At 45.9% G+C, this 22413-nt stretch overlaps 1 protein-coding gene across 1 annotated transcript in view; it reads left to right on the top strand.

Moving 5' to 3' along the window:
• Positions 1–22413, top strand: part of LOC146357828 (mucin-5B-like) — a 128541-nt gene that overhangs the window by 37202 nt on the left and 68926 nt on the right. The window contains exons 16-23 of the mRNA XM_084851447.1: positions 747–999; positions 10022–10074; positions 12349–12449; positions 13886–14037; positions 14801–14939; positions 16365–16475; positions 18471–18650; positions 20316–20552. Of these exons, the coding sequence (XP_084707573.1) occupies positions 747–999; positions 10022–10074; positions 12349–12449; positions 13886–14037; positions 14801–14939; positions 16365–16475; positions 18471–18650; positions 20316–20552 (1226 nt within the window). The remainder of the gene's footprint in view (positions 1–746; positions 1000–10021; positions 10075–12348; positions 12450–13885; positions 14038–14800; positions 14940–16364; positions 16476–18470; positions 18651–20315; positions 20553–22413) is intronic.

Here is a 22413-nt window from a genome sequence, read left to right as displayed (position 1 = left end):
AGGGACGGAACGCCTCCCCCCCCACCATCAACATAGTCCATGAAAGGTAAGTGACTTTCATACATTCCTAGTTCCATGGTCTGCTCATTGACAGAGCCGGATTTTTTAAAGGATGTACAGGATGTTTTCCACTTGTGCTAATGTGCATTCACGCAGGTGTGAATTTGCACAAATCCTCCCCTCCCCAAAATAAAACAAACCAACAAACAATGGTTTGCAAGTCCATTGAATCTGCATGACTCGGGGGAAAAAACAGTCTGCTGTGGCTTCCACAGATTAGATTCACAGAAATCCGAACGCATTAGAATCCATTGCGGATTTCTCCGACATCTCTAACAGAGAGTATCTCAAGTGAACTTGAGATACTGTTTCCAAGGAGTTATTTTCATGATCATGGAACATATTTTCAATGATGCAATCAAGGGAAATGCCCCCAAGAAGAAGTTGTATCTGTAGAAGTCCCAGATTATACAAAGTAACATTTATGCAAATCCACCCTCCGGGAACTGCATGTTCAGGCCAACTGACTGTGTCAACCAGCTCTCAGTCTGATTGAAATCAGGGGAAATGACTTCCAAGTATGTATGCATGAATGCCTGCCAGCAGGAAGGCTCACTTCTTTCCTTGTAAAAGGAATTCTTGTACTTTGGGACCAAAGATAAGCATGCCCATGTCCTTTTTGCATAACATCAAGAACGATTGCGTATTGCAAACTCATTCCAGCCCGTTTTGCTTCCCTTGCCAAGGTGTCTCCATGGAGTGCCCTAGAACTATGGAGTACAACTACGAAGTGAAGTTCTGTAACAGCTCTTGTCGTTCACTGAGTGAGCCTGATACGCTGTGTGATGTTCAGATTGTCCCTGTAGAGGGCTGTGGCTGCCCTGAGGGGACCTACCTGGTGAATGAGGAAAAATGTGTCTCTCCGGAGGACTGTCCGTGTCACTACAAGGACCTGCTAATCCAACCTGGGAGTTCATTCCAAAAGGACAGGGTCATGTGGTAAACTGATTCAGATAATACTCAAAATGCATGTCTTTTTAAAAGTTGCAGTCCTCAATAATATTAGCCTTTTAATTGTGTGTGTGTGTGTGTGTGTGTATGTGTATACAGATACAGTATTCATTTCCAAGGCACAGTGAATGTTGAGGCCACTTTTGGGGAGCTGATAAGATAGGGATGGCGGAGAATTCTGCCATGGACCCCAAGGAGGCCGGATTCCAAAGAATCTGGCCTCTGGAGTCCGTGGCAGAACGGGGCACTCAGCTCCGCCTCCCTCTGGAATCCATCTGGGCCAGCTCCTTCGTGCAGTGATCCTGCAGAGCTGGATGGCTGCATTTAGGTTAACCTAACAGCTTTACAGCCACAAATGGTGTAGTGGATGCAATTTGCATCTGGAGTTAGCCCAGCGATTCGGCACGGCAATGGCGGCTGGCCGTATAGCCAACGATGCGGACCTGGCAGCCAGCTCCGCAGGATTGCTGTGGAGTGAAGCTGGCACAGATGGATTCCGGGGTGAGGGACGGATTGCCTCCCCCCAAGGGCGGATTCCCACTCGGACCAGCAAGTAGAGAATCTGCCCATCCCTATGATAAGAGAGTGATGATGTATGAACAAACACAAACACATGCACTGCCACTTCAAAAGCCTAAAGGTGTTTGGTTTTTGGTTTTATATTTGAAAGGAATCCTTGAAAAAAACACAATAGCTTTTATGCAGCCAGTTCTGCCTTTGAACTACAAAACACTGTTAACGTTATGAAGGGGGGAAGTGGTAACAAACAGCGCAGAAGACGTACAGACAGGTGCCTGTTTGCGATGGCAGGGAAGGCTCACAGTGAGAAATTTGTTTGGTTTGCATTTTAAGGCAAGGTTCCCTAATTTTACACTTTCAAACCTATGGGCAAACTGGAATTCAGTGAACCTTCAAAATTAGTACTTCTCCCAGTTTTGCAGTTGAGTTCTCCAATCAAAATTGCATACAAAAATGTGGATATTAGAGTACACACAAAAGTGGATCTGTTAGTGAAAATAGCATTAGAAGTGCATTATATTAGTGAATTTTGCTTTCAAAAATGTGTATTTTTGGCAAAACTGTATACAAATGTGTGCATTGGGGGAAATGCATACAAAACTGTGTAAAAAAAATTGTGCAAACTTAAAAAACACATACACCTCAAACTGAGTGGAAATGGGATTAGTCCAGTTTAAGATTTGAAAAATGAAAAACTGAGAGAAGAAGGAATCTGGAGTTGACTCAGTGCATCTTTTCAAGCGGTGAAGGGAATTCATGTTTCAGGCATGTTACTGGCACCAGTGTAAGTGAAGTATGAATAGGGATGTATGAGAAATTTGTTTCAGTTGGTCTGTGAGCAGCATTTTACCCAGTTTGCACCTTCCAGACCAAACATAGACTCAGATGCTATCTGTAGTCAAAGTCCGTACATTTCCAAGCTTGCAATGTCATTCTCAGACTGCCAAAAATGTGTTTGACAGCATGTGTACATTTGAGAAATTAGCATGAAAAAATGCATACTTTTGAAAAATGTGCACAAATACGCTTTAATATACGGGAGAAGAATGTGTACATTTCAAAGATGCGCACAATTGATGCATACATTTGGGAAAATATGCACAAAAATATGCACAAGATTTTCATGCAAAAAGAAAAAAAAACACAGCTCATAATCTGATACAGAATTACATCAGAATAAGCTTCAAGATGGAAACGACAAGAACTTCAACAAGTTCTAGTTTTGCTGATTCGCACATCGCTAGACATAAAGCATAAACAGGTTGCTGGAAGAGGTAGAATGGAGAGCAATAGGTGGACACTCTGAAACAGGAACTAGGGATGGGATGTGGGGTGGGGTGGGGAATTCATTCAGTTCACATTTTAATGTGAACTTTCAAACCATTATGCGAACCGGAACTCCGTTATCCTTCAAAATTCACACTTCTTCAATTTTTTAATGGAGTTCTCAAGCCAGTTTGAATTCTCTACATTTGGGATGAACTTAAGACTGAAAAAGGAGGAACCGAGAGAAACTGTAACTGACAGATTGTTCATCCCTGGCAGGTAGGATTGGCGGAGAATTTCTCCCCGAAACTTCGGGGGGCCGAGCGCCAACGTGTTTGGCCCCCCGAACAAGTTTCGAGGAGAAATCCTCCGCACCCCCCCACCCCCCGCACCCCCCCGGGACGGGACTTACCTTCGCCGAATGTCCCTCCCTGCGGCGGGTCCGGCCGGCGGTTCAGTGGGTGTTCGAGTGGGGCGGGAGCGGCAGCCGGTCTTTCGACCAGCTGCCGCCGCCTCCATTGCAATGAAAGAAAAAAAAAAAACGCCCCCTGATAGGCTACGTGACGATTCACGTAGCCTATCATGGCTAGATTTGCAAAGTCAGCCGTGATAGGCTACGTCAATCGTCACGTAGCCTATCACGGGTGACTTAAAAAAAAAAAAAAGTGTGTACGGATAATGGCGGTCGCTGTAGTCTACGTAGCGTTGCCCTTATTTTCGCCGTAGTCTACGCAAACATTTACGTAGACTACAGCGACTAAATAAGGAACGCGAATGGCGGCTCCCTATGGGGGCCGCCATTAGCGTACGCGCTTTTTTTTTTTTTTTAAAGTCACCCGTGATAGGCTACGTGACGATTGACATAGCCTACCACGGCTGACTTTGCAGATCTAGCCGTGATAGGCTACGTGAATCGTCACGTAGCCTATCAGGGGGCATTTTTTTTTTTTAAACCTTCGCGTTCGCGGCCGGGCGAAGCAGGAAGCCTCCTCCCCGGCCTGAATTTCGGCCGGGCCGAGGCGGAAAGCCTCCCCCCCGGCCTGAACTTCGCGGGGGGACCAGCGAAGCGCCTCCCCCCCACCGCGAACGTCCTTCGAGGACAGGTAAGTGACTTTCGTCTACCTCTACTGGCAGGAACCACAGTAAAAATATATATGAGCAATTAAAGGGGAAAGGAGCAATAACCGCATTACCGTGGCAGGATGATAAGAGAGAATAGAAAAGGGGGAGCAAATAATAATAGGGAGAAGCAATTGTATATTTTCAAAGAGCTGAGTCAGACCTGATTCATACATTATACTTGCTACATGGCAGCCACATGAGCAATGAACCTCGGAGGCACCATTCCATGTAGGTAGTGATGAGCAGTTTTTCCAGGTGCTTGCTGAACCGCCCCCACTTGCCGCTGCTTGCTGCGCTGCACAAGGCTCTGGACAGCTTGGCGAGGACCCAGCAAGCACTGTGGGGCTGCCCATCCTCTTAGCAAGCCACCATTTTGCACAAAATGGCAGCTCGGGGTTTTACTAGGGATGGGCGAAAGTCCCTTACCTGTTCTCGAAGCTTGCTTCGCGGTGGGGGGGAGGTGCTTCAGTTCTCCCCCCGAAGTTCAGGCGAGGGGGGGGAGGCGCCCTGCCTCGCCCGGCCGAAATTCAGGCCGGGGGGGAGGTGCCCCATCCCTCGCCGGCGAAATTCAGGCCGGGTAGAAGCGCTCCGTCTACCCGGCCGCGAAAAAAAAGTAAAAAAAACAAGCAAAAAACACACACATCCGTGATAGGCTACGTAACGATTTATGTAGCCTATTACGGCTAGATTTCCAAAGTCAGCCGTGATAGGCTATGTAAATCGTCATGTAGCCTATCACGGGTGACTTTGAAAAAAAAAAGCGCGTACGCAAATGGCGGCTTCCATGGGGACCGCCATTTGCGTTCCTTATTTTGACACATCTAGTCTACGTAAAGATTTACGTAGACTACAGCGAAAATAAGGGCAACGCAAATAGCGTTGCCCTTCCCATGGGCTGCCGCCATTTGCGTACGTGCTTTTTTTTCCCCCCCAAAGTCAGCTGTGATAGGCTACGTGACGATTTACGTAGCCAATCATGGCTGACTTTGGAAAATCTAGCCGTGATAGGCTACGTAAATCGTTACGTAGCCTATCACGGGTGTTTGGTTTTTTTTGCCGCACTTTTTTTTTTTTTGCAATGGCAGTGGCAGCAGCTGGTCGGGAGACCGGCCGCCGCCCCTGCCGAACCGCCACCGAACCGCCACCGGGACCCGCCGCCGAGAGGGACATTCGGCCACGGTAAGTCCCATCCCGGGGGGGGTGGGGGGGCTGGCGGAGAATTTCCCCACCAATTTCGGGGGGCCAAATGCATTGGCATTCGGCCTCCTGAAGATTCGGGGAGAAATTCTCCGCCATCCCTAGGTTTTACAGAAAAGTAATGTTGCATAAATGGCAGCTGTAAAGGTCCCAATTATGCAACGTTACAACATTATGTTATAGAATGAGGGGCTGGCATATGACTCCTGCCTCTGCCACCTGCCAAGCCTCCACAGTGCCCTTCCTTGCAGGGAAGGAGCCTGTGAAGGCTCGACAGGTGGCAGGGGCAGGATTCCCATTCCTTGTTCTCCCCTCCTTCTCCTCTCCTTGCAAGGAGAGGGGAAGGAGGGTTTGGTGGGTGACTCCTGCCTCCACCGCCTGTCAAGCCTTGATGGGCTCCTTCCTTACAAGGAAGGGGACCATGAAGGCTTGACAGGCAGTGGAGGTAGGAGTTGCTCCTTGCCTGTAAAGTTGCATAAATGGCCCCTTTATGGCCTCCATTTACTTAACATTAGATTCCAAGAAATCCCAGAGCCACCCTTTTGCACAAAATGGCAGCTTGCTTAGGGACTGGGCAGGTGCTGGACCCACTCATTGGGCACAGAGCTGCTTGGCAAGTGGGTCTAGGTGAACTTGGAGGCTTGGCGAGCAGGTCCGGGGGGCATGACTGGGGGGGAGTCCACCAGCCTCCACCCCCTGCCTGGTCTCTCACAACATCTCTACATATGGGAAGCTGTTTGTATGAAACATATTCCTATATGTTGTTGTTCAGTCGTTAAGTCATGTCCGACTCTTCGTGACCCCATGGACCATAGCACGCCAGGCCTTCCTGTCCTCCGCTCTCTCCCGGAGTGTGCTCAAGTCCATATTCATTGCATCAGTGATGCTATCTAGCCATCTCATCCTCTGCCGTCCCCTTCTCCTTTTGCCTTCAGTCTTTCCCAGCATCAGGGTCTTTTCCAGAGAGTTTTCTCTTCGCATTAGGTGGCCAAAATATTTGAGCTTCAGCTTCAGTGTCTGTCCTTGCAATGAGCAGTCAGGGTTGATTTCCTTTAGGATTGACTGATTTGACCTCCTTGCAGTCCAGGGGACTTGTAAGAGTCTTCTCCAGCACCACAGTTCGAACGCATCAATTCTTCGGCGCTCAGCCTTCCTTATAGTCCAGCTCTCACAGACGTACGTTACTACTGGGAAAACCATAGCTTTGATGATATGAACCTTTGTCGGCAAGGTGATGTCTCTGCTTCCTACTACGCTGTCTAAGTGTGCCATAGCTTTCCTCCCAAGAAGCAAGCGTCTTTTAATTTCATGGCTACAGTCACCGTCTGCGGTGACCTTGGAGCCCAAGAAAGTAAAATCTCTCACTGCTTCCATTTCTTCCCCTTCTATATGCCAGGAAGTGATGGGGCCAGATGCCATGATCTTAATTTTTTTAATCTTGAGTTTCAAACCAGCTTTTGCACTCTCCACTTTCACCCTCAACAAGAGGCTCTTTTCCTCTTCGCTTTCTGCCATTAGGGTAGTATCCTCTGCATATCTGAGGTTGTTGATAATTCTCCCGGCAATCTTAATTCCGACCTCTGATTCATCCAACCCAGCATTTCTCATGATATACTCTGCATATAAGTTAAATAAGCAGGGTGACAATATACAGCCTTGTCGTACTCCTTTCCCAATTTGGAACCAATCGGTTGTTCCATGTCCGGTCTTACTGTTGCTTCTTGACCCTCGTACAGGTTTCTCAGGAGACAGGTAAGGTGGTCTGGTACTCCCATCTCTTTAAGAATTTGCCACAGTTTATTGTGATCCACACAATCAAAAGCTTTAGCATAGTCAATGAAACAGAAATAGATGTTTTTCTGGAATTCTCTTGCTTTCTCCATGCTCCAGCGAATGTTAGCGATTTGATCTCTAGTTCCTCTGCCTCTTCGAAACCCAGCTTGTACTTCTGGTAGTTCTCGGTTCACATACTGCTGAAGCCTAGCTTGTAGGATTTTGAGCATAACCTTGCTGGCATGTGAAATGAGCGCAATTGTATGGTAGTTTGAACACTCTTTGGCATTGCCCTTCTTTGGAATTGGAATGTAAACTGACCTTTTCCAGTCTTGTGGCCACTGTTGAGTGTTCCAAATTTGTTGGCATATTGAGTGCAGCACTTTAACAGCATCATCTTTTAGGATTTTAAATAGCTCCGCTGGAATACTGTCATCTCCGCTAGCTTTGTTGTTAGTAATGCTTCCTAAGGCCCACTTGACTTCACTCTCGAGGATGTCTGGCTCAAGTTCAGTGACCGCATTATCATGGCTATCAGGGACATTCAGATCTTTCATGTATAGTTCTTCTGTGTATTCTTTCCCCCTCTTCTTAATCTCATCTGCTTCTGTTAGGTCCCTGCCTTCTTGGTCCTTTATCATGCCCGTCTTTGCACAAAACGTTCCTTTGATATCTCCAATTTTCTTGAAGAGATCTCTAGTCTTTCCCATTCTATTGTTTTCCTCGATTTCTTTGCATTGTTCATTTAAGAAGGCCTTCTTGTCTCTCCTTGCTATTCTCTGGAACTCTGCATTCAGTTGGATATATCTTCCCCTTTCTCCCTTGCTTTTCGCTTCCCTTCTTTCCTCAGCTACTTGTAAAGCCTCATCAGACAGCCACTTGGCTTTCTTGCATTTCCTTTTCTTTGGGATGGATTTAGTTGCTGCCTCCTGAACAATGTTACAGACCTCCGTCCATAGTTCCTCAAGCACTCTGTCTATCAGGTCTAATCCCTTAAATCTATTCCTCACCTCCACTGTATATTCATTAGGGATATGATTTAGGTTATACCTGAATGGTTTAGTGGTTTTCCCCACGTTCTTCAATTTAAGCCGAAATTTTGCAAGAAGAAGCTCATGATCTGAGCCACAGTCAGTTCCAGGTCTTGTTTTTCCTGACTGTAGGAAGAGCTTCTCCATCTTTGGCTGCAAAGGACATAATCAATCTGATTTCAATATTGACCCTCTGGTGATGTCCCTGTGTAGAGTCGCCTCTTGTGCTGTTGGAAAAGAGTGTTTGCTATGATCAGCATGTTCTCTTGGCAAAACTCTATTAGCTTTTGTCCTGCTTCATTTTGTACACCAAGGCCATGCTTGCTTGTTATCCTGATTATTTCTTGACTTCCTGCTTTAGCATTCCAATCCCCTATGATGAAGAGGACATCTTTTTTTGGTGTTAGTCCTAGAAGGTGTTGTAGGTCTTCATAGAACCAATCAACCTCAGCTTCTTTGGCCTCAGTGGTTGGGGCATAGACTTGAATTACTGTGATGTTAAATGGTTTGCCTTGGATTCGTACTGAGATCATTCTATTGCTTTTGAGATTGTACCCCAGTACTGCTTTTCCCACCCTTTTATTGACTATGAGTGCTACTCCATTTCTTCTGAGGGATTCTTGCCCACAGTAGTAGATATGATGGTCACCTGAATTAAATTCGCCCATGCTTGTCCATTTTAGTTCACTGATTCCCAAGATGTCGATGTTCAATCTTGCCATCTCATGTTTGACCACCTCCAGCTTTGATTCATTGATCTTACATTCCAGGTTCCTAAACAATATTGTTCTTTACAGCATCGGATTTTCTTTTCACCACCAGACACATCCACAGCTGAGTGTCCTTTCAGCTTTGGCCCAGCCGCTTCACTCTTTCTAGCGCTACTTGGAAATTCCCTCTGCTCTTGCCCAGTAGTATATTGGACACCTTCCGACCTGAGGGGCTCATCTTCCGGCGTCATCTCTTTTAGCCTTGTGATACGTTCCATGGGGTTTTCTTGGCAGGAATGCTGGAGTGGGTTGCCATTTCCTTCTCCAGTGGACCACATTTTGTCAGAACTCTCTGCCATGACCTGTCCGTCTTGGGTGGCCCTGCACGGCATAGCTTATGGCTTCACTGAATTACACAAGCCCCTTTGCCACAACAAGGCAGTGATCCATGAAGGGGGGTATTCCTATAGCTATTCCTATATAGCTGCAGCAATTTCAACCTCTCTTTTTCTGGACAAGGTAGTACTGCTGAAGCTGAAATTGCCACATATGTGTGCAGAGTCACTTCATACCAACAGCTTCCAGTGTGGAACCAAACCCATACAGTTCCATTTTCAAGTGGATATTGGTACCGCCTCTGCCCACCTGCCCGCCCCAGTGGTGAAATATAAAGTGGACTGTAGAAATTCCAGACACCAGAAAGATTATGCAGCCTAGTTGGCAACTAGATTTACAGATCGGAGATTGAAAGGAGGGAGACTGGGTGACTAAGCCTGTTGAAGTAGTTTGCCAGCATGTCCAGCTGCTTCTTCTTGCCCACCACTTCTCCTATGCACCCTGACTTGGAAGTAGGACCCATTGAACTTAGTGTGACTCACTTCTGCTAAGCATGCATAGGATTGGGCTGCATGTTGAGTATAGCATTATTACATTCATTTATTGACAAAGAAAGAGAAGGACCAACCTCACCCGAAATTATGTGCATCCCAGCCCCACTGAGCCATGGTGGCTATACTAACACAAGATGTCTCTCATGCTACTATAGCTATCACAACACTGGACCCTGGCAAGGAAGTCAGAGTGGGTCAACGCTTTGGAAGAGGAGAAACCCAAGCAGCTTAGTATAATGTCAGTGTCATGTTGTGTGGTCTTCCACAGTTCTGATAGGCTATAAAGACCTATCTTTCTATAGATCCTATAGAATGGCAGCTCTGGGGACCAGCCATGGCTTGCCACAATATTATTTGCCTGGGACAAGAATGGAATAAGGACAATTATAGGGATGTTGTAGCATAAGGAGGGGGTTTGTACTTGCGTGGTCGGATCTGGGATAGCTTTTTTTCTTTTATGTTATTGGCATGAGGCTTCTCTCTTATATTTTTATATTTCTAGCAAATGCATTCGAGGACAACTAGATTGCACTGGAAACACAGAAACTAGGAAAGGTGAGGCTTTAAAAAAAAATAAATCTTTGCCAGATTCTACATGCACAATTGAGGACTTGTTCCTCGAACAACTGAGGAATCTCAGGCCTAGGGGACCAAATCCAATTCTGTCCCCTATCTGCTCTTGGACAAGCTGCCATCTCCAACTCTGAGTCGGGACTTGTGCTGTTCTCTGTCATCCAAGGACACAGATGTACTGTGGTGGCTCCTGTACTTCCTGAAGACCAGGCTCCTGTCCCCTCTCTACAGCAGCCACTTGGTAACAACTGCCCACCTTTCCTCTCCTGCACAGATGCATATTCAGGACATTATTCTACGTTCCAAATTCAAAAACTAGTTCTGCCCTTTCCCCCCTCATTTTTAAGCATTATAGAACACTCATTGTGATTACTTCAAAACAGTACGAAGGGCTGAAACAGACTTGATGTGGGATTTCCCCCCTTTTCTTCAAAGCATCTGTGGGGTGGGGGATAAATTGAACTGGGGGAGTGGAAACAAGGAAAGAGGTGTTTAACCATTCCCCCAGTCTAGATCACCTCTCTAAAGCTGCTATTAGCCTACAGGGGAAAAATACAGGCACCATATAGGTATCTTTCCCCAGAAGGGCTAGTAGCACCTTTGGGGAACTGCTAATCTGATTGGGGAAGTGGCACTTGGGGGGGGGTATGTTAAATACTCCTCTTGTGCTGTTTCCCTGATCTAAATTTCCCCCAAAAGTGGAATTAGTCCCACTGGAGAAAAGATGCATACAGGCACCTCTCTGGTGTCTATATTTCACCCCAGTGGGGTGAATAGCAGTGTGGGGGTGGAGTGCTTTAAACTGGGGAAATGTTACAGGGGAAGGGGCTAAAGTAATCCCTCCCCCCAGTGCTGTTCCATCAATCCAATTCAGGAGGCATGGCCACTTCGAAGAAAAGAGAAATACATCAGGAGATTTCATCACAGATCTTCTGTATCGTGTGTCTGTTTTAACTAGGACTGTGCACTGCTTTGACCTGAGGCCCAAACCCCTAGTCGAAGTGGGCTGCTTTGGGTCACTTTGAGCCCCTCCTGAGGTGAAACGGGGGGGGGCATGAAGCGACCTGGAGATGGTCGGGGGCTCTCCAAAGTGCTCGGTATGCTTTGGGGCTTCGACACACCCGGCCCAGCCATGCCAGTGCCTTCAGGTCCTTACCTGAGCCACCCACCTCTTCCATCCCCACCGCTGCCACCACCACCACCACCTTCTCCTCATCCTCCTCCACCATCATCGCCTCCACGGCCGCCACCTTCTCCTCGTCCTCCACTGCCATCATCGCTGCTGCTGCCACCTTCTCCCCCTCCTCCACCGCTGTCATCGCCACTGCCACCATCTCTGCTGCCACCAGCTCCTGAGGCCTGGACACATGCTGACTTTTCTTGCAGAGAGTCGCCATTTTTAAAATGGCAACTTCTAGGAAGTTCCAGGAGGTTGCCATTTTTAAAATGGCAACTCCCTGCAAGAAGAGTCAGCGCGTGTCCAGGCCTCAGGAGCTGGCAGTGGCGATGACAGCGGCAGTGGCGAAGGTGGAGAAGGTGGCAGCGAGGAGACAGCGGCAGCGAAGGTGGCAGTGAAAACAAAGAAGACAGAGAAGGTGGCGGCGAAGGTGGTGGCGGAGAAGGCGGCGGTGAGGAGAAGGCAGCAGCAGAGGTGGCAGTGGCAGCAGAGGAGAAAGCAGAGGTGGTGATGGCAACAGAGGAGGAGGAGGTGGTGATGGGGAGGAGGAGGCGGCAGCAAGGTAAGGAGCGGGGGGGTTGCGCAGGGGTCTCAGAGGGGGACCCAAAGCAGGGTTCAGCATCCAAATCCCACTTCGAGTTTGGGGCCGAGTCAGGTCGGCCCCCCCCGAATCAGCCCGAGCCGAATTGGGTCCGCCTCCAAAGCCATGAAGCAGCTTCCAAGTCAGATCGTGGTGTCCCTGCACAGCCCTAGTTTTAACCCTAACAGAAAAGGACCAGAACACTGAGATAATAAGGCTGCCAAAGGGAAGGCAAATTAAAAGGCTATATCTATGCAATTCAGAAATGATATACCCTGAACCATGTGATTTGCTACTATTAAGAAATCTGACTTCCCCCCCCCCCTTATTTTAATGAGGGCTGGCTTCCCAGGAGAAGCTATTCTTCCTACATCCTCTTTGGCAATTAGAACAGTATTATATTTCAGATGTCTGGGGTTCAGGATAGTGCTTGGTGGTGTGAATAGTTTTGCCCTGTCTGACTTCCTTCCTTGCTTTGGCAATTTTGTTCCCATTCCAGATTGTCCTTCTCCTATGTACCACTTCGACTGTAGCTCTGCTGGCCCAAGTGCGACCGGATCGGAATGTCAGAAAAGTTGTAAAACGCAAGACATGCAGTGTGTAAGGTTATGCTCTTGGCAGCGGTGCATGCTTGGTAGTTATTCTACATTCTTGAGTGAACCTCTTGAACCCTAATTGGAAGTGTACATATTTACATTGTTCACAAACCACCTGTGCTGCATCCATGAGAACAGAGCAAATATAATCACCCCCTTCATGACTACGCCTGCCAGCGTTCATGTCAAGTGTGACGTGCGTGATCTTTGCCTGGCTTTTGCAGGACGACTTAATGTGAAGTGGGCTCTAAAATATTTCTTGCAATTTGGTGTAAAAGAGACAAGTATTTTTATTTTAGTGAGACTCAGACATGATGCTTATGTATAAATGTCCAACATGATGTTCTATCCGCTTGATATAGCCAACTTTTTAAGCATAATTCTAGAAAAGCAGGCCATGGACATGTGCTCTACAGTACTGCTAGAGGTGGCTGGTCTTTTGTGCCAGCTGTTTGCCCATTGCCACTAGTTCTTTGTATCCAGGGTATTTGATGGGCAGACAAAGACAGCCCCAATGTTGCAAATGGATAGCTTCCACTGTTCACTTTAATGCTTCTTTATTATGGATCAGCATTAGCCAGTGAAGATCCACCTTCTTTGTAATAGAGGCAGTGGTGTTAAATCTACTAATGAAATGGTAGGCAGACCAACTGCAGCTTCTCCCATTCTTTCCCTGGTTCCTCCACCTGCTGTAGTGGGCAAGGCTCCAGAGGTGCCATGGGTGGGGAGAGAGAGCTGGCAAAATGTTCAGGGAAGGAATGGATGGGGAAAACCAGAGTTGTGCCCTCTCCCACTTAAAGCAAATTCAGTAGGCATGGCAATGCTCAGCATGGAGAGGGCTATAATGTTCCTGCCTGCCACAGAGCTCTTAAAATCTCTGGGTTGCAGTCTGAGAATCCTGCTTTGTAAACATACCACTAACTTATCATCCAGATAATTTCCCTCCTTTGCAATGTTATGGTTCTTTGAATGCCATCTTCACAGTGCATACATTCCTGTGAATTGATCCATCTAACATTGTTGTGCATGCTGGTGAATACCTCATCAAAGTGAGCAATTGCCTTCCTCTTGTAACCCTCCTCTGGCATTCTCCAGAAATGCTCATGATCATCTCACAATTATGGGGCACTTCAGATCTGCCTCTGATTCCATAAAGGGATCTTCTCTATGTTTGTAGTGCTCATCTCATGAGAAGGAAGCCTGCAATCTCTAAGGATTGCACCTTGTCATGAATATATTATCACAAATCCAAGGCACTCTTTCATTCTGAAAGGGCTCCTTTCTGGATGATTCAGCGTGTGTTGGCAGTATTTTCTGAATTAATGAGCAGCATCCTGAACAGTGGCATTATATGAAAGGCTGCCTTTATTTCCCCATCCTCTCCTTTATTCATTTATGCTTCCTTCTATTTCAATATCTGTTTTGTTTTCGTGCTCCCAGTATGCTACAGAATGTGTTTCGGGATGCATGTGTCCTGACGGACTGGTGTCTGATGGTAATGGCAATTGTATTAATGAGGAGCAATGCCCTTGCATCCACAGAGGAAATTTCTATAGTCCTGGCACATACATCACAGTCAACTGTAATACATGGTATGGTATTTTTCAGTGTTCTTAAAGCCATTACATAAAAAAGTAAATACAGGTCTTAAAAGCATGTGATGCTTGAATAGCACAAAATCCTCAACAAGATCTTTGGAATGCTCCAAAGACTAATGTAGCTTTGGACTTCAGACCATACATACAAAACTATATTTTGTAGATCAGGTACTGACAATTTTATTTATAAATGGGCTGTACCAGTGGTGTAATTTTTTTAATGTTATATTAACCTCATAGTGAGTTTGATGCCCAGCCTATAAATCAAGACCTGTCTCTAGAGTCAGTCAAAGGAATTTATTACATTAAGGCCTAAGCAAGCATATAGCTGTTGGTACATCATACGTAACCCTATTCCCATGATGCAACAGAGTCTTCTTGAGCTGCAAGGATTGGTAGAACTGGAGAATCCTATGGCTTTGCCCTGTGTTTAATAGAAGTTCTGGATTGGGGAGAGGATTAGGAAGAACGGTTTGAGTACATCTCCAAAGGTGAAAAAGGAAGGGTTCTGTAGAGCTCTCATTTCAACTTACCCATGCAGATAAATGTTTATTACACTCTTATTATTACTACTGCTTTGACCACTATGTTATGTGTGAATAGATGTATTTATTCTATTTATTCTAAATATTTATTCTATTTATACTAAATATTCTATTTATTCATTCATTTGCTTATTTTAGGCATTTATATTTTGCTTATATGCAGAGTTTCCCTTGAGGTGACTATTTGTGACCCTTTATATTTAATCTCCTAGCATATGCCAGAAGAGACAATGGAACTGTACAAAGAACCCCTGCCAAGGAACATGCACTGTGTATGGGAATGGACACTACTTCAGCTTTGATGGAGCAAAATTTGACTTCATGGGAGACTGTGATTATATCGTAGCCCAGGTGTCAAAACTATATCACCCCTCTCAAGCGCAGGCTGTATTGCATGGCACCAAATGGCAGCTCTCTGTTTCCAGTGATTATGGTTGCAACCCTATACCCACTTACCTAGGAGTAAGCCCCACTGAACTCAGTGGGACTTAATTCTGAGTTGACATGTGTGTGTCATGGATTTCACCATGACTGAGGGCCAGGATCTGCACTTGTCCAACGTTGGAGGATTCAGGGCTACTGCAAAAGAAGCATGGATCCACCATATGAGAAAATGGCATCAGGATTTGGCTTGAGGAATGATGCCTTTAATGCACTATGAACCTCCAGGCTTCATCCCCCACCGTTGAAATTAATGGGGCTGGCACATCTTGTGCAAGACTTTCTTAGAGCCAAGTTACACATTCAGCAAAATCGCACTGACTGTACACTTCATCCTGCAAATGAAGGATCTCTTAAACAAATGCCCTCCTATGAAAATAACTCCCCGCATGTAGGAAATAAACACAATAGGGAGAAAACAACTTGAGTAGCTCGCTCCTTGATATACAGTTTTCTTCATGCAAGAAGTTGTTTCCTTATGGGTTTGGTTTTTTTAATGTGGGTGACCATTCAAAAATGCAACCTCTCCCCTGTATTCTGAAGTAGTACAGTCTCTGAAGGACCACCAGATGATTTTGCTCAGTGTGCAAATCAGCATTTACTTTGCTGGGGCAGTGCTCATTAAACCTGTGAGTAGGCCCTCCTAGGAGGTGTAGAGCAAGAGCAGGGTGTGTGTGGAACCATGCTGCATGTCGTCGCTGTGAATGGCATGTCTTCGCTAGGATCAGCAGAGAAAGTGAGCAGTGAGGTCGCGTTCCTAACTGCTGCAGACCAGTTACAGTTAGAGGTGATGTGGAGGTGGAGAGAGGATACATGGGGGCAGACAGAAGTGATAGCCAACCATAAAAACTGGACAGGAGGGTCAACTGGCACGGTGTATGATTATATGTGTGTGTAAAAAATGGAACAGAAAGTAGTTCTGCAATCTGTAGGGCTTCTAGGAACTAGGCAGATGCACAAAATCTAGTTCCTTTGAATGGAGGTACAGGTTTAAGAAACACTAGGGATATAAGAACATAGGAAGCTGCCTTGTTCATTGCTTCATCCAGCCCAGTATTGCCGACACTGCCAGGCAGCTCTCCAGGGTTTTAGACAGGAATTTTTCCAGCCCTACCTGGAGATGCTGGGGATCGAACCTGGGACCTTCTACATGCAAAGCAGGTGCTCTGCCACTGAGCCGCGGCCCCTCCCAACACTGATCAAAGCCATAGATTCTGCAGAAACTACCTTAGCTTGGGTAGCATACTCTTCCTTCACAACAATGCATGCCCGCGTGGGTTGGATACTGATATGAAGAGCGTAAGGTTCAGTGTGCTTTTCCTTTCCTTCTCTAAGGACTTCTGCCCCAATAATCTCCAGCCAGGCACCTTTCGAATTGTGATGCAAAACACTGCATGTGGTAAATCCTTGACCATTTGTTCCTTGAAAATTAGCATCGTCTTGGAGGTAAGTCTAGAATCAGCCCAACAAGTGGATAACTGCAAAAATGTATGGTTGCCTGATGGTATGTTTGCTGTAACTTGTCTACACCCATTCCCACCCTGTCTGCTGCATACTGCATTCAGATTTTAAAAGGATAGCTGCATTCATCTGCTGTAGCAAAAAGATAAAAGTGCTATGTAGAGTTGCCATTGAAATCCAGAATTAACTGGATTATTGGCTGGATTTGAGGGACCCTAACCTCTAACCAGGGGTGCAGAACCTCAGGCCTGGGTGCCAAATCCATGCTGCCTGGGGTCACAATCTTGCCCTCTGGGGTTCCCCAGACAGCCATGCCCCCTTCCCCTTCCCCCCAACCACCAATTGTTTGGTGGTTTCCTGGCTTTTATGCAGTTCTTCCCCCATTCTAAAAAGGTTAAAATGGCTTAGTAACTAGCAGTAACGGCTTTAGGCTAAAATATGCTGGTACAGTTTGTATTTTGGGCTCTGCCCTCTTTGCCTTGGGCCCCACCCACCAATGGAGTGCAGCCCCTGAGAACTTCTCTGAAATGGAATGTGGCCTTGGGTCTGAAAGAGGTTCTGCACCCCTGACCTAATCTCATGGGTTTGTAGTTTAAATCTTTCAAGTGTCTGTCTGGCTGAACTTGCTTGATGTCTGAAAAAGGTCCTGAGTTAGGGTAGTCTGAAAAGGACCTTGGCCCTTCAGTGACATCATCAGACATCTGCTAGAAACCCCTCCCAGTGCAGATCAGATCTCCTTTGCTACTCACTCTGGTGCAGGTGCGAGTTGGAATGTTGAGAGACCTGCTGTTTGCTGAAAGAAGAACAGCAGCTTTGAAGGCCTCTAGATCCTGATGTACCCATGATGACATCCATAAGTCCAATGTCTGGATGGCTGTTGGATATCTGTAGATATCTGCATGCTTAATCCCCCCCCCTCCACTGGATTAATTCTGATTTGGATTGGGAAGGGTAATGTTTTTCATCCATCTTTAGTCTCATGTCACTTTAAGGACTAACAAGTTTATTGTGGCATAAGCTTTCATGGTCCATAGCATCTAGCCAACAAAGGTTTATTATACATAGTAGTCTTTAAGGTGCCACAGAATCCTTGGAGGTTTTAGTACCGCTTTCAAACACCACTCACCCCATTCATGCTCCCATGTGCACTGCAAGCACATCACTCACAGACCATGTTTGCCCTCATTCACACACAGGCTGGGCTGACTCTAAACATTTTACTGCCTGCGGTGAAGGACAAGATGGTGCCCCAACCCATTCAACATACAGAATCTAACTGGGCTGGCAGTCAGTTTTATTTCAGTACTGGTGATGGGACAGCATCCTCCACCACACCTGAGGGCAGCAGACAAACGTAGGGGTGCAGGGTAGATCATGTGCCACACAAACCTCTGTCCCCCAACACCTGGCTTCTGCCCCACCTCCAGGAACACCTCCGGAGGCAGAGGCTACTCTGTCTAATGGTAGGGCCAGCCTTGCCCAAAGCCTTACCACGTTCCACACCCATCATACCACACCATTTAAAAATACACACACACACACATATCATCAGCATCATTGTCATTGTCATCATCTATGCATTAATAGATAGATTACTGATGTAGCCCCATTCACACATTCAGCCTGGGAGTTTGTCATCACTGTAATATTGCTGTCTTCTCTCCACTTCACCATCAGCTTACCGCTTCTTCTGCTCTTCTATGTGCTTCAGCAGCTAGAATGTTCCTGACTCCATGACCCCAGAGCAGTTGGAGGTGGAGCTTGCTTCTCTGACCTCCAGGCTTCTGTGACATCACAGCAGCAGGGAATATATCTCATGAAAATGAGACAATGGGAAAGATATATAGTCCAGTTCCACAACATGATGGGGAGGCATATGTATTACTGTGTACAAAGGGTTACAGTCATATTATAATAGTCAACTTTCATTTCAACTGCAACCTTTTTCTTTCACATTAGTTTATTCCTGTCTTTTTCTAGGGTAGTGAAATCAGACTTCTGGAAGGGAAAATTGAGGAGATAACCAGTAAGCCAGACATTGAAAAGAACTATAAAATTTATCCCATGGGAATTTATATGATAATTGAAACTTTCCATGGAATTACCTTCCTGTGGGATGAGAAGACAACAGTGAGTGTGGAAGTGGCTCCCTCTTTTCAAGTAAGGGCAAACATGGCCACCAAGCTGGTGATTTGCACGAAGCGTATTGTTGTATCGACACTGGTTCATATTGGATAATTTTTGTAGGAAAATGTCATCTCTGTTTAGAAAAAGATACAGTACATGGTCATATATGAAGAATGTACACATGTCTATTTTGCACCATGAAAGAAGCATGTGTGTGTTCATCACACATGTTGTGTGCACATGAAGTATACGTTCTTTTTTCCTGCAAGGAAGTCATATCTCAGGGGGAGGGCATCGTTATGAGCCACGTGAGCCACAGTTGTCATCTAATAAGCATTTGGCCCTTTTTCCAGATTGCAAGTAGTTCATTGTGCGATTCCCAGATTATTCCTGTAAATGGTAAAAATCCAAAACAACACACACATCAGTCAGATCCCTGGAATATATTAAGCTTTCAAAAATGAACTTCTATCCTTTTTTTATTTCTTGTCTCTTTTTTTTACTGTTTAGGAAGTATTTATATTTTTATAGCTTACTGTAAATATAAGAGTTAGAAACCTAATAAGTCAGACAAATACTGGCAGACTCATGGTTTGTTTCAAATTAGGGATGGGCGAACTCACTTCGGCCCACCACCTCGTGTGCTGCTCCTGCTCCTGCTGGCAAGTGGCAAATGGTGCCCTGCTGTTTTGTGCAAAATGGTGGCTACGCTTTTCCCACAAATCCCCTGTTTTGCACAAATGGAGGCCGTAAATAGGCCCATTTACATGAAGCAGCAGGGACCGCTGTACTTGCTCGACTCAACACATGCCGAATTGAGCAAGCACAGAGGTCCAGAGACTGGCATCCAGGGGGCCAAGCTGGCAAGAAATCGCTGAGCCTCAAGCTCCAACCAGACACCTGTCACATCCCCATTTCAATTGCAGATATTTTTTATATCCACTGAGTCCAAAACAGTTTGCCTGTTAATGTGTACACAATTACACAATTAATGTGTAATTTACAACAGTTGCCTGTTGTAAATTCTTAGTAGTGAAGCTTGAGGAATTCTGTCTTTGCAGATTCTGATGTGAATTGACCAGATCTGCACCTCCTGGGGAATTGTATAGAAGAGAACTGCATTACCCTTCCATTTTCATAAGTCTCCAAATTTTCGCAGCTCAAAAAATGTGTACACTTAAAATGTGTATTTTAGGATAAAATACATTTTGAAATGTGTTTATTTAGATAACATTTATGTTTAGAAATGTGAATTTTATGAGAAATCTGTTAAAATTAATGTGTAATTAAAAAAACTGCACAAAATGTGTAAATATGTATTGAAATAAATGTATATTTTGTGTAGATGTCTAAACAAAAACACACATTAATGCAGAAACAGGATGGAATTGATGTAATAATTGATATGGGCCAGAAATAGACTAAGCTATCCCTAATTCTCAGGATATTCACTTTTAAAATACATTTAAAGTAACTGTCCCCTATTTTCATTCTCTTAAAATGGTATAGAAGCGTAGAAGGATAGGGTGTTTCAAATCAAAGGGATATAATGTACTAGTGGTTTAAACAAACCCTGTGAAGGATATGGTGGGGCATAAATCGCTGCAGACTGGATGAACACAATTTGAATTTATTACATTCGGGGGTCTTTTCTATCAAAGACGATTTTGTAAATAACTTGTACTGATTGTTTCCTAGGGCAGAGTTTGTGGTCTTTGCGGTGATTTTGACAACAGTGCCAACAACGACTTTACCACTCGAGGGCAGTCTGTGGAGATGCATGCGCAGGCCTTTGGAAACAGCTGGAAAGTCACCACTAGCTGTTCAGACATAAAGAAGACAGATCTATGTGCAAGCCAGCCTTCCAAGCTCCTACTGGGACAGAAGCACTGTAGTATTATCAAGAGTGAAGTTTTTGGAGCTTGCCACAGTACGGTAAGCTCTCGCCCACTCCCGCTCCCTTCTTGCTTTCTGTCACTCCCTCCACCCATCCCCTCTCCTTTTGTCTACCTGCCTTCACGTTGCAAAGCAAGCATTGCCAATTACTAAGACTTGGGTAAAGTCAGGCATGTGGTTGTGGTAGTCTTTTCTACACCGGAACATGAATGCTAACTGTCACTGTTTAGAGATCAAAAGCAGCACAATAAAACCATCAGGGACTAAAACATAGCAGGCAACATATGCTATAAAGATCTAAAACATTTCACAGAGGTAACCCCACTTTAAAATACAACCAGGCAGTAAGGATATTAAGATATTTTTTTAAAAAAAACACACACTTGTGAGAAAACAAAGGTTGTTGCCTAGCACTGAAAAGATGTCAGAGTGGGCACCAGCCAGGCAGATCTCTTGGCAGGAGTTTTTTTCCCCCCATAATTTGGGGCCTTCCATTGAGAAGGCCTGTCCATGAGTAGCCACTCACCACATTTCAATTGGTGTTTTAATGCACACACACAGCCTACTCATGAGACTAGCCCTACCAGATTTCACACCAGGAGTTGCCAACATATCACCTCTGCCTTAACACCTGGAAAGTAGCTGTTCATGGAGATCTACTCATAGTAAGATGTTAGTTGACATCAGTCTTTGGGACTTTTCTTTTTAATGTCCAGGTGGCTGTCCAATGCAGTCCTTGCTCTCCACTCTACTTTATCAAAGAGTTCTGTGTTCCCAGTGTTTAGGCAAGATTTGTGAGTGGCTAATTTTAAGGGAACCGCTGAAGCAAGGGTGCAGCACCGCAGGTCCGGGGGCCAAATCTGGCCCTCCAGGCTTCCCCAAATGGCCACATCTCCTTCCCCTGACCCCACCCCCTTTCTCCCAACCACCAATTGGTGATTTCCCAGCTTTTGTACAGTTTCCCCCATTCTAAATTTTGAAATGCCTCTCCGAGGGCTGAGTTATTGGCAGTAAGTGCTTTAAGGTAAAACATGATGTCATTTGGGGTGTTTTGGCCCCACCCTTTTGCCTTTGGCCCTGCCCATCACTAGAATGCACCCGTCGAACGTTTCTCCAAAGTAGGGATGTACGAAAGTCACTTACCTTTTGATGAAATAGATTCACGGTGGGGGGGAGGTGCTCCATCCCTCCCCCTGAAATTCTGGCCAGGGGGGAGGCGCTCCATCCCTCCCCCCCCCGAATCCTGGCTGGCCGGGCCTGCAAATGGCGGCAGCCATAGCCGCCGCCATTTGCATCCCTGCAGTCAGCCGTGATAGGCTATGTAAATGTTTACGTAGCCTATCACGGCTGAGTAAAAAAAAAAAAAAGCACGTATGCAAATGGCGGTGCCCATGGGTGCCGCCATTTGCGTTCCTTATTTTGGCACGTCTTAGTCTACGTAAACATTTACGTAGACTATGGCGAAAATAAGGGGAACGCAAATAGCGTAGACGTGCATACGTGCTTTTTTTTTTTTTTTTGAACTCAGCCGTGATAGGCTATGTAAACATTTACGTAGCCTATCACGGTGTTTTTTAAAATTTAGCCGTGATAGGCTACATAAATCTTTACGTAGCCTATCACTTTTTTTTTTTTAACTTGGAATTGGTGGCGGTGGCAGCTGGTCGGAAGGCCGGCTGCCGCCGCCGCTGCTGCCGAACCGCCACCACCGGCGGAGCTGCTGCAGCCGCCAGGAAGAGTCGCCAAAGGTAAGTCCCGTCCCGGGGGGGGCGGGGGGGCAGACCATTTCGCCACCGATTTCGGGGGGCCGAATGCGCTGGCATTCGGCCTCCCCGAGATTCGTGGTGAAATTCTCTGACATCCCTACTCCAAAGTGGAATTCATCCCTTGGGCTCAAAGA

Source organism: Heloderma suspectum, chromosome 1 (genome assembly GCF_057233095.1).
Source record: "Heloderma suspectum isolate Gila_16-S chromosome 1, 16-S_ref, whole genome shotgun sequence".
NCBI lineage: Eukaryota > Metazoa > Chordata > Lepidosauria > Squamata > Helodermatidae > Heloderma > Heloderma suspectum.
This window is presented reverse-complemented; position numbering and strand designations above follow the sequence as displayed.